This window comes from Pantherophis guttatus, chromosome 3 (assembly GCF_059756535.1).
Source record: "Pantherophis guttatus breed Tessera chromosome 3, ASM5975653v1, whole genome shotgun sequence".
Taxonomy (NCBI): Eukaryota; Metazoa; Chordata; class Lepidosauria; order Squamata; family Colubridae; genus Pantherophis; species Pantherophis guttatus.
Genome location: NC_142065.1, coordinates 180,698,861 through 180,711,996, shown reverse-complemented (window position 1 = coordinate 180,711,996; position 13,136 = coordinate 180,698,861). Strand labels below are relative to the sequence as shown.

The window sequence follows — 13,136 nt, the reverse complement described above, 5'->3', positions numbered from 1 at the left end:
CGCCACAGCCAACTTGTCACAGGACAATTACCACGGCCAATTTACCACGGGATAACTCACCACGGGATAATTCAGTGCTGTATTAATTGATTAATTCAGTCACTTTTATTATTGGTGACCACATTTTCATCTATTTTATTGTAACTCTTGCATTTTTGGATTGACTTTATTTTATTATTATTGGCCACGGTTCTGTTGAACTTTTGTATTTGTTGAGTTGTCCTGCATTGAGTTGGCTGCAGTGAATTGGCCATGATAGGAGATATTTGTAGCCTTCAAATATTTGTAGGGTTGTTATATAGAAAAGGAAGTGGGCAGAACCAGTGAGTTAAAACTTCAAGGAATATTAAAATTTCAGGCTATGTATCATGAAATTCCTGATTATGTGAAATATCAGTCAGTGGAAAAAGTTGCTGCATGAGCTAAGAATTAAAGTGACATCTCCTTACTTGGAGGTCTTCAAACAGGCTGGAGTTACTCTAGTCCATTCTGCCCTGACAGAATTTCTCTCTGCACCAAAGAGAATCAGTGCAGCCTTGAGTTTCTTTCTTGCTCCATCTTCCCTTCCTGGGCTAAATTAATCTTCATTTAACCATTATTGCATTCCTTCTTCAAGGTTAGCTGCTTACTCGTCTATACTGTCAGGGTTGTAAAAAGAAAATCTTACCAGAAACATAATCACAAAGTTCACTAACTAAAACAAGGGAAATAAAGCCTTAGTAAATGTGAAATGTTTGGGAATAAAGTATTTTGATTGATTTAAAAAATGAACTGTTTGGGCTCAGTCAAACAAAATATATTTGAAGAAAAATCGATGAAGCATTTGACAAAAGAATACCTTGCCAGCCATTAAACTTGAAGGTAGCTTTATTATTCTTTTGTGGTTTGTGATAGCAAATGGCAGAGGAACTATTGTGTAGATGGAAAATGGATTCAATTAAATATCAAAGTATTCTAAGAGGAGGGAATTGAAAGTGGCAAAGTTTAGATATTTCAGGAAAACTATGGTATAAATAACCATAAAGAACTACCAGGAAAAAAAGGGCTTTGGAATGGGTTTCACAGTTCTCAGACTTGAATATTATTTAAAAAAATCTGTGAACAGATTTCAGATATAACAGTGCATGAAAGGAAACCTATGAATATTTTAGGGCTAGAAATGTTTTGCTTTCCCATTTCCTCCTTGCAGAAAAGAGAGATTGGAGAAAAAGGGATTACAAGATAATAAGTAGGTACACAATGGGGAACATAATGAAGTGCTTCAGTGTTTTGAATTTTTAAAGGTATAAAATACCTTTACAGAGGTGGTCTTCAACTTACAACCATTCAACTAGCAACTATTTAAAGTTATAATAGTGCTGAAAAAAGTTACTTATGACTGATCTTCGTATTTACAATTGTTGCAGTGTTTCCACGGTCATATGACCATCATCTGGACACTGGGACACCAGTTCACATTTACCTTGGTTGTAGCATCCCAGGATAACGTAATCACTATTTGTGAGCAACATCAATGGGAAAATCAACAGGAAAGGTCACAAATCACAATTACGGGTTGTAAAATCAAATGTGGTCACATGATGCCTCATTTAACAACTGCACCCCTTAATGATGAATTTTCTGGCCCCAGACATTAGTCAAGAACTACCTGTAATAGTTAAAATATACATGTTGTTTAATGAGCTTAGGAGTTATTAGCCATGCTAATAAAGATAAAGGGGGGGGAGAGAGACAGAGAGAGAGAGAAACATACATACATATGCATATTTTACCAAAGGTTATTCTCAGACTTGAACAGCATTGTGAAAATCATATTTATGCACATGTGTCATAAATAAGCTTTTCTAAATACAAGATACCACTTTAGTAGAATAATTGAATTATTGTATGTACGTTTGTGTTGGCAACCTGAATGTAATGATTTTACTAAGAAAAGTGGGAAAAAAAACCCAAGTATTTTGATCTAGCTGTCAAAGAGATTTATATGATTTGCTATATAGATAATCCAGAGAGCTGTATATTTGTGTTTGCTTGCTTGCCTCCTTTTTGAAAAATTAAAAGACCATAAGAGCCTTGATAGTACAGTGGTCTAAGCACCCTGTTATTAACACAGCTGCCTGCAATTTACTGCTGGTTCGAATCTCTCCAAGGCTCAAGGTTGACTCAGCCTTCCATCCTTTCTAAGGTAGGTGAAATGAGGACCCAGTTTGTGGGGGCAATAAGCTGACTTTGTATAAATATACAAAAGTATGAAGGCTATTGCTTAACGTATTGTAAGCCGCCCTGAGTCTCCGGAGAAGGGCAGCATATAAATCAAATTTTTTTTTTTTTAAAAAAAGTGTTATAGCTTTGCTTATTTCAAGCAAAGGAGAATTTCAGTATTTAGTGCATAATGGGCATATCTGTCACACGAACACCAATTACATTATTTTCAACAATTCGTATCCACTCAGTATCTCGTTGATGCAGAGTTTTTTTACAAGGCTGTTTGCATTTTGTTTTTTTGAAGACCATTTCAGCTGTAGGAAGAAAGCAATTATCTTCGTCCTACCTCTTCCTAGACCACTTCAGTAAAAAAAAGTCTATCCTCAGCAGAAAGAATGGCAAAAAATCCTACCCACTGAAGATAAAATCCAATGAGCTGCAATATTTATAAAATATGAAGAACTTTCTTTCTCTCTCTTCCTCCTCCCTCTCTCTCTATCTCTCGCCTCCTTCCCTCCTTTTCTCCCACCCCCCTCTGTAAATAAAATTACCAGTAACTAGGCTTGAATGAAGAGAACTGTCTAATAAGTTAGACCCGTGATGGCTAACCTATGACACACGTGCCACAGGTGGCACATGTAACCATATCAGTGGGCATGCGAGCTCAGCTCCTTCTGGGCCTACCAGAAGCAGGGAAACAGGCTGTTTCCTGCCTCTGGAGGGGCAGGGGGGAGGCCTGTTTTTCTTTCTCATCTGGCTCCAGATCCTCTCTATGAGTCTAGGGAGGGTGAAAACAGCCTTCCCCACCCCCTCGGACGCCATCCGGAGGTCAGAAACGGCCCGTTTCCCAACTTCCAGTTGGACAGGAAGTGATGTTTATTGCTGTCCCCAGCCTCTAGAGCGGTGATGGCTAATCTTTTTGCCATCGCGTGCCAAAAGTGGGGGAAGTGCGTGGGGTGGTGGTGTCGCTCGCGCGCATGCCCACACCCATAATTCTATGCACCCTGCACATGTGCGACCCCACCCACGCTCCCCCCACTTTTGGCATGCAATGGCAAGGTAGGCCCATTTTTCGCTCTTCCCAGGCTCCAGAGCCTTTCTAGGAGGCTGGGGAGGGCAAAAATGGCCTTCCCCAGCCTCCTGGAGGCCCTCCAGAGTCCAGGAACGGCCTTTTTCCTGACTTCCGGTGGGCCCAAAAGGCCCAAAAATCAGCTGGCCGGCATGTGCATGCACGGCGGAGCTGAGCTCGCGTGCCCACCGATATGGCTCCGCGTGCCACCTGTGGCACGCGTGCCATAGATTTGCCATCACAGCTCTAGAGACTCCTAGAGAGGCTCTGGAGGCTGGGGACAGCAAAAAAGTCACTTTCTGTCCAACCGGAAGTTGGGAAACAGGCCATTTCAGGCCTTTGAGGGGGTGGGGAAGGCTGTTTTCGCCATCCCTAGACTCATAGAGAGGATCTGGAGCCAGGTGAGAAAGAAAAACGGGCCTACAGGGCCATCACGTGCCAGGAGGAAGGGTCGCACACACATGCGTGGGAGTGGGGCGCATAGAATTATGGGTGTGGGCACGTGCATGCACGAACCCCGCCCCCCTCCTGGCACGCAATGGCAAAAAGGTTAGCCATCATTGAGTTAGACCATTGCAACTAATCCTTCCAGCCCACAGTATCACTAGAAGAGATCTTTTGAAGGCTAACTCCTTATTTCTATTACTAATGGAGATCATTGAGAAATTTATTAATGTAATAAAAATATGTTTGTTGATTTAAAGAACCCACATGATATTGAAAATTATGTGCATATGTGGAATGGAAAACTGATTAATGAATATAGAAAGAACAGTAAATAATGAAAAGTAAATGAAATGCTTAGCAAATGGTTCAGTAATGAGCAATGACTGATAAAAGTATCTGTAAAGCCTTTATAGTTGTCTAAAATATTTACTGATAAGTGCATAAAGAATGCTTCTGATCATGTTAGGGGTACATCAGTAGGGAGTATTAATAGATATGTCCTTTTATATGCAGATGACTCCAGCTTGTGGGTTGAGAATCTGAATGATTTTCAGAAAATATTAGACAATATGATGGACAAGAATATGGCTCTGAAATTCATGTATCCAAAACCAGAATAATTATGTTTGACAGGGAAAAATGCTGTGAATAATTCCAAGTTATATATACATGGTAAAAAATGATGGCAGACAGATGGGAAGCATATAAATTTAATAAATAAATAAATAAATAAATAAATAAATAAATAAATAAATAAATAAATAAAATAGTTTACATTTGTAAAAATGTTCAATAAAGATGGAAAAATGAGGAATTACTGTACCCTAAAGAAATTAAAATGGCTGTGTATAAGAATAAATTCTTTTCTATTTAGAAGTGAAAGATGCGTACATAAAACTTAAAAGTTGAATGCAGTAGGAATCTGGTACTTGAGGTTGCAGTAACAGAAAAGATAAGATTAAGAATGAATGGGCCCTGGATTAATGTGGGTTGAATGAATGATCAGTATAAAACAGCATGCTGAGATGATTTGATCATATCAAAAGAATGGATAAGGATCCAATTGCAAAACAAATGCATGACAGAAGAGGAACAGGAAGACAATGGAAATCATAGGTAGATTTAATATCCTCTAAAAGACAGAAATCGGAAGTGGAAAAGCCTCCATCTGAAGGAGTTTACGAATGTCGTGGAAGTTATGGCTACATAGATAGAATGAATGATGTTAGTATAAACTAATTTTACCTATTTTTTCCCCTTGTCTCATGCCTTTAATTTCTTTGTCTTAATTAGTTCTTACTTCGTTTTTGCATTCTGCATAATGTTACTTTTCTTGAAAGAGGACAGCATGATATACGTATTTCAGAGCCCAAATATACAAAGATCAAAAAAAAGATGAGATGAGCATAGCCCTTCAGAGCCTTCCCCTTCATTGTACTTCATAGTGAGATTCTGTTCATAAAATACACCTGCAACTAAAATCAGCAAGAAAACTATTTTTTCTTAACTGACCCTCTTTTAATATATACAATAGTTCCTACCAGCCAACATATCATAATACCCATTAGAAAAAAAAAAGTTAAATGTTGTATTTTTCTCCTTTGTACACCTTAAGCTTACTGTTATACAAGGACAATTCTCCAGCAATGAATAAAGCTTTTTTATTATAGCTTCCTTATAAACACCTGCTCCAATCAGTCACTGAAAGCAGAGACTAATTCTGCCTTTTTCTATTTTAAGCCATGGCTGATCACTAAGCCCTTATTTATGGTGCTTCACCCTAAAGCATTCTGGAGTCACACTGTTAATGTTTTAAAAGACACAAGTTGAGCTGCACTTTGGATTTTATTATAGAGCACTGTCTGCAGTTTTTTATTGTTTAAAGCACCTCCAATTATATGAGTGTCTTTTTCTGTTCTTCCTGATATGTGAAGCATTCCTTTTATTTTTCTTCTTGATTTACATGGTTATATTACTATTTCAGCTGAATCAAAGGACTCTCAAACTTTTTTGAAGCAAGTGTCATACTTGAGCAATTCACCACAGGCCACATTTGGAAATATAGGAAGAGTAAAACAAAGAAGGAAACAATGAGGAAATTACTAAATTTGAAGTTGCTGTAGCAAGGCAAGAGCTTAATTAAATATAATTAAATTATAATTAAATTCATTAAAGCATGGATGGTATTGCTTCCCGTGTTTTTAATTTTCTTTTAATAATGTAGTTCGGAGTTTTAGATGAGCCTCACCCAAGACTTTTAGGAGCCTCATATCAATCCTTTACTATCATCAGCAGTACTGACATTATGTACTAAGAATCTGACAAAAAATTACCATTAAAAGAGAATGTCTATGGCTCAGGGTTGAATTGTAGAATTCCTGGGGCTCTCTGAACTGGGTTGTTTGCTTGTTGCCATTTCATTACCCAACTAGGTAACATCAACAAACAGCAAACTCTAAACTTACACTGACACTATCTAGTTGATTAATAAAATGTCCATAAGCAAATACCAAAATTCAGAGAGCATCAAAAATTAACCATCTTTATACCTTCAAGCAGGGGTCATGGTTAATGCTGAGTTGAGGTTGAAACATGTATTACGGATATCATTAAATGCAATAGAGACTGATTTATATTTTGCCAAAACCAGTTAGGCTTATGGCAGTTTATAAAACACACTTAAAATATAATATACCAATAAAATGTCTACTGTATAATAACATACAGGTAAGTCCTCAATGTACAACCACAATTGAGCCCAACATTTCTGTTGCTAAATGAGACAGTTGTTAAGTGAGTTTTGCTCCATTTTATGACCTTTCTTATCATAGTTGTTAAGTGAATCATTACGGTTATTAAGTTAGTAAATATTAGTAAAATTAGATGTTAAGTAAATCTGGCTTTCCCATTGACTTTGCTTGTCAGAAGGTCACAAAAGGTGACTGCATGATACCAGAACACTGCAGCCATCATAAATATGAGCCAGTTGTCAAAAATCTGAATTTTGATCACTTGACCATAAATCACTTTTTTCAGTGCCCTTCTAACTTTTAATAGCCACTAAATGAACTGTTGTAAGGTGAGGACTACCTGTAACACTAAAATCTCCATTACCAAATAACAGTAATCAATAACAAGTACTGTCCTAAATGAATGAATGAATTTCATCATTTTATCAGAACCATAATATAAAATACCATTCTTCAAAAGAATTTGGTTTGTGCTATGGAGATATCTGTGCCAGTGTCAGCTACCTTTATGAATAGCATGAGAGTATTTCATAACAATGAAATGGTTAACATGAATACAATCTGGAAAAGCAGAGATATTGATATAAATACAAAAAGCAGGCTAGTTAGAGCAATAGTCTTCCCTATAATGATGTATGGGTATGAAGATGGACACTAAGAATGGCTGATCGAAAACAAATTGATGCCTTTGAACTGTGGTGCTGGCGTAAATTATTGCATATACTATGGACAGCCAGAGTAACTACCAGAGAGATGTTAAATTGTATAAAACTGGACACATTAATAGACGCTAAAATCATAAAATGACATCTGATTTATTTTGGCCATGTCGTGTGTGCAAATTTGTTGGAGAATGCAATGATGTTAATGGAACAAGAAGAAGGGGCAAGGAAAGAACATGCCAGCTTGATAACATTATATCTGATACAAAGTTGAACATCAACAATTTAGAAGCTATACTTGACAGGGTAGCATGGAGAGCACTTGCCTATAAAGTTGTCAAGAATCGGATACAACTAAATGGTTAAAACAACGACAACAATTGTATAACAAACACCAGAATAACAGAAATGAAAGTTACATAATACTTAGTCCTTTGAAGCTATTTCTGTTAATTGTAATGAAACTACATTATATTTGTAATATAAGATCTTTGGAATTCAAAACTATGTTAGAACAAATGTCAGTATTGTGAAGGAATTCAGGTCCTTTAGATAACACACCTGAAATAAGAATTTTCTTTCTCTTCAGAAATAAATTTATGCCCAGATTTGCAGTCTGTCCATTTGCAGAATTGCAGAATGTTAAATGTGATAAGTATATAAGTACTATAAGCTTCCCCTCCCACCGTCTTTTCTTCTAAGCTCTCATTAACATCTCAGTTTGTTGGATACAGGTGCCTTCCCCATCTGATGCCATCTGAATGTGTTGCTGAGTAAGGCTTATGGAGTTGAAGTTCAACAAGTTTGGTTGGGAACAGATTGGGGAAAATTGGACTACTTTATTAAGAGCTGCCAGTTGAGAAGGCCAACATTTAGTTATGATACGTGCCTTCTCCAAAATCTTTTGTTTTTATATTTGTAGAGATTAATAGTTTGATGTTGATAGACATAAAAGCATCTGGGAATCATACCTTTATTTACATCTACAATTTAAACTGTTTGAAGTTTTAGAGCTATTCATTCTTTTCGCAACATTTCCTGATTTCTAAAGGAAAAAAATTAATTCAGATGACAATATCATAGTTATTTACTTTATATATATGTAACAAAGAGATTATAGCTTTTTGGACATCTCAGAAAATAAATGTAATGTGAATTTTTAAATAGGAGCAAGGTCTTTCGATTTCAAAATCTTTCATTTTTCAAAGGTTTCGTAAGGTCCATAACAAGTGTTTTAATTCTGTCATTATGATATAATTTGACACATTTTATTTACTTTGCAAGTGTAATCACATCTATTTTTTTTTCATTTTTTAGGGTCCTAATTCAATCATGATTGTCATGGTAATGCTCTTGAATATTGGCTTAGCCATTCTTTTTGTCCATTTCCTAACTTGATTGGAATTAAGAAAGGTAAGAATGCTCTTGTACTTCCCATACAGAAATTCTACCCTTTCCCAACATTTTTCCATTTTAAAATGATTTGTAAACTTTCTTGTCTCCCCAATTTAATTTTGGCTATGCCTGAATGTGATTCAACATAGTTACTTAATGATATAACTGTTTTGATCCTTCAGTGAAGTCATGACAACTAGTGGCGTAAGCCCACAGTTCTCAGCAGTTGTGTCATCAGCCTTTTTAATGGCACGAGTCATGTTCAGACACAGGGAAGGAGGCATGGAATTAGGATGGGACACGAGAAATGTGGAAACTTGGAAAATTCAGCCCAAGGGCTTTTGAGGTCCTCTGAAAGCTGAAGCAAGCAGCCACTGTTGGGGGAAAAAAATCATCATCATACACACCAGCTTTCTGAAGCACTCCAACAAATAAAGTGTGTTGGTTACTCCATCTGTTTGAACAGAGAGTGTAACTAAACTGGAAATGTACGGAGCTGCACTTTTGTTGATGGAACCGAACAGCTGCCTTACTATTTTGCTGTCTGATGTTTTTGGTGGGGGAGATGGGAAAGTGACTGCCAGAGGAATGTGTTCAGAGGATTCTGTTGCTGTGGAAGAGATTCCAGTATTCACTCCTATCTCATTAGAAGAAATAGTTAACAGCATCACTCACCAGTCTTATTCCATTACCTGCTGCTTTTAAAATCTCTGCCATTTTCTGGGAGATTGCATTTCATTTGCTTATGCATGATTTCTGCTCACTTGCTATTTATTTAAAGCCTTTGTACAGCAGTAATATAATAATGTTGACCAGCCTGGAAAACTTCACTGGTTTTTAACCTGTATTGGAGAAAACAAATAAAGCCTGTGCTATAAGCACAGTGAGAATATTTCTATATAATATTTATTTAAAAATATAAGTTAGAAAAGTCATTTTTCAGGATTAGCAGGCAATACACTATGATGAACTTTAAGCCATAGTTTATATCTTCCTGGTGATGACCAGCAAGTCGAATTATTTAAAATGCTGTAGGGTTTATCAAGCTATAACAGCATGCTGAATTAGCAAAGTGGGAGATTTTGAGAAGCATTTTGCCAGTTAGTCAGCAATGTGAGATTTTGCCCAGTTGCATTCAAATTCTACTAGGATTAAAGCCTTGCCTGATTATACAGTGAAACCTGTTAATTCAACTTATCATACATAACCATTTTTAAAGATTATACTTCATGTTGAATACATTCAGGTAGAGCATTTAAATCTTTAACAATGACTATCAGCTTGATGCCTTTAATGTTGCTAAACAAAGTCTGTCATCTTACCTCAGCCACTCAAAACTTAAGCCTCAAATTTTAATTTGATTCTTTGTGTCAGTTAGATGTACAGTCCTTTGTTTTGATAATGTGATCCATGTTTTACGCTCCCCACTGAAATAAATGTAGTAAAGGAGCATGCTTATTTATTTATCAGAAAACTGTACACGGTGTGATCATTTGGAAAGTCAGCATTTTTATTTGAAATAAAATTAGGACTTGGTTTTCTTTTATTTTTAGCTCTTAGAAATTATGCTTTTCAATAGATATTTAATCCTATTGTATATTATTATTAATGATTATTATTACTAATACTATTATTTGCATGGTTTAGTAGAAAGGTTTCTCATAATTACATTAGTTATCACAAAAGACAGCCCATTCTAACTGAAATGGTTTGGAATAATTCTCAAAAATTGGAGCTGCTTAGTGCAGGAAAATAATATAGTGGCATTTTTTGCAGAAATGGGTTGACAGTCCTGTATTTTGACCAGTATGGAATTGAGAAGAACACAAAAAGGCAGCAAATGAAATGTAACAACTATATTTTTTTAAAGAAGAAAAACATAGTTTACTTATAAGTTTAGAAAAAAATTTCTTTATTAAAAATCAGAACATTAAATTTTAACAAGCCTTATGTAAACATGCTTATCTACAACAGGCCCCAATTAAGTTGTTGATTATGCTAATTTTGTAACACAATATTACATATGTATTTAAAAATCCAAAAGTATGGCTTTTGAAAATTTATAAATTAAACATGTTGTTTCTGTTTATAAATATGATTTATAAGCTTTTTTAAGAGTAAAGCTCCAATAAAAAATTGTTAGTATTTTTCTAAAATGTGCATTGCTGTATTTTACATAAAAGGTTATTTATAGTTGGTTGTAATATTGTACACTACATTTTGGACAGCTTATAATCCTGCCAATGTATTTAAATATGTCACTTTGTCTATTTAAAATTTCTTGCTGTGAATGAACTCTTTTATCTAATGAGCTGCTTTATTTATAATTTCTGGAAACCAAAATGGATAATGTACAGTTTTCATAACTGTATTTGCTCTAATTAAACAATAATATTGGTTACAAATGTATAGATGTCCTTTATTTTCTCTCTCTTTCTCTCTCTCATAAATAGTTTACAAATAAAACACACCTATCTTACAAGTTCAGCTTTAGTTTGGTTATATAGACAATATGTCATATTAGGGTCTCTTACAAATCAATATACAAAGGGACAGAAATACAGACTTTTATAATGCTATTTTCCAAAATATAATGCTATCTTTCTGACAATTTGGTCGATTATAGACTACATTATACATTCATTTTATATAGCCCTATCCTATTGTTTTATAATAGGATAGAGCCTTATAAAATATCTTCCTCCTTTTCAAGATGGGACACAGTAACACCCGGAGTCAGCACCCAGAATGAGAAGAGAAAAATGTATTGTTATCCTAGACCAGGGGTGTCAAACTCAATTTCATTGAGGGCTGCATCAGGATTGTGTTTCACCTTGGGGGGCCGGGGTGGGCATGGCCAGGGTGGGTGTGGTCATATCAATGTCATTCATGTTGGGCCGCCTGTAGTGGTCCGAGCTCCATTTTCGCTTGCAACGGCCTCCTGCAACCCTCTGCCAGTGAAAATGGAGCTCTGGAGGGCCGCATGTGGCAGAGGCACCACAGACTGGTCCTTCGCTGTTTCCAGGATGGCCCCACAAGCCAGATCTAAGCACTCTGTGGGCCTTGAGTTTGACACCCCTCTGTCCTAGACAAATGAAATGTGCTATAGGCCAGTAGAGCCTCCAGAGAACTTCATTCTGTGTTGGAGATACACCAGAATTAATAGGTGTATTAATTGAGATTCTTGAGCAGATAAATAAATTGCCTTCTGATGGAAGTCAAGCAGTGGAGGAAGATTCTGTTTAGGAAAGAGTTTTATTGCTCTTCTTAATCAAAGCACAACACTGAGATCTGCTGATGTGACTGTATCTAAGAAAACTAGGCTGAATATTTTCCTTAATGAGTTTTATTTTTAAAAAGTCTGAAGAACAAGGCTCAACCTTTCCCTTCAGCAGTCATGATCTATATCAGCCCTTTCTGGGCTTATGCTAGAATAAAATTGCATTTTTGTATGGGATGTATTTTACAGTACCTCTCCTTTCCCTGAAAAAAATTGTCGAAAGGCCAGTCCAGCCTGTTAAGGTGATGTTTGGCATTCTCCTTTTTAATAAGGACAGTGATGCTGATTGTTGAAGTTCCATAAAGCGCTTTGTTTTAAATGAGGTCATGAAATGAGCCTTAGAATAAAGATTAGATTAAATGGTGCACGTTGCTGAGCTTGTTTGTATTGATTGATTACATAAAACATTGGAGAGAAGTACTTTCAACTCAAAGAGATTTTCCTACTTTGAAATTATAATATTCTAAAAGAGGTAAGTTTTCAGGTAGATGCAGGACATGCTTCACAGCAACTCATACTCGGGACAGGGGTTGCTCCTCTGTCCTGGTCCTGTTAGATCTCTCAGCGGCTTTTGATACCATTGACCATGGTATCATGCTGCAGCGGTTGAGGGGGTTAGGAATAGGGGGCACCGTTTTGCGGTGGTTCTCCTCCTTCCTCTCCGACCGCTCGCAGTTCATGTTGACAGGGGCAGAGGTCAACTTCGAGGCACCTTGCATGGGGAGTGCCGCAGGGGTCGGGCCTCGCCCCTTCTATTCAACATTTATGTGAAGCCGCTGGGTGAGATCATCTGTGGTTTTGGGGTGAGAGTCCATCTATACGCTGATGATACTCAGCAGTACATCTCCACCCCAGACCACCCCAACAATGCCCTTGATGTGATGCCCCGCTGCCTGGAGGCCGTGCGGGTCTGGATGGGGAGAAATAGGCTCAGACTCAACCCCTCCAAGACTGAGTGGCTGTGGTTCCCGGCGTCGCAATATAGTCAGCGCCATCGCTGACTATTGGGGGTGAGTCTTTACCCCCCACAGAGAGGGCTCGCAATCTGAGTGTCCTCCTGGACGCACGGCTGTCTTTAGAAGAACATATGACGGCCGTGGCCAGGGGGGCTTTTTATCAGGTTCGCCTGATCTGCCAGTTGCAGCCCTTTCTGGATCGTGACGCCTTGCGCACAGTCACTCACGCCCTTGTCACCTCCCGACTGGACTACTGCAATGCTCTCTACATGGGGCTCCCCTTGAAAAGCACCTGGAGGCTCCAACTGGTCCAGAATGCGGCCGCGCGGGTGATTATGGGCGCAACTCGTTATGCCCACATGACACCCCTCC

The 13,136-nt window shown here is 37.4% G+C and overlaps 1 protein-coding gene across 3 annotated transcripts in view; it reads left to right on the top strand.

Moving 5' to 3' along the window:
* JPH1 (junctophilin 1) overlaps positions 1 to 13,136 on the top strand; it is an 88,528-nt gene that overhangs the window by 52,992 nt on the left and 22,400 nt on the right. The window contains exons 5-6 of one of the 3 annotated variants that reach the window (XM_034429987.3): positions 8,451 to 8,546; positions 10,305 to 10,933. In XM_034429987.3, the coding sequence (XP_034285878.2) occupies positions 8,451 to 8,531 (81 nt within the window). In that variant the 3' untranslated portion in view covers positions 8,532 to 8,546; positions 10,305 to 10,933. Of the gene's footprint in view, positions 1 to 8,450; positions 8,547 to 8,710; positions 10,934 to 13,136 lie in introns of those variants that run through there. The other 2 variants (XM_034429986.3, XM_034429988.3) reach the window with 2 other exon arrangements.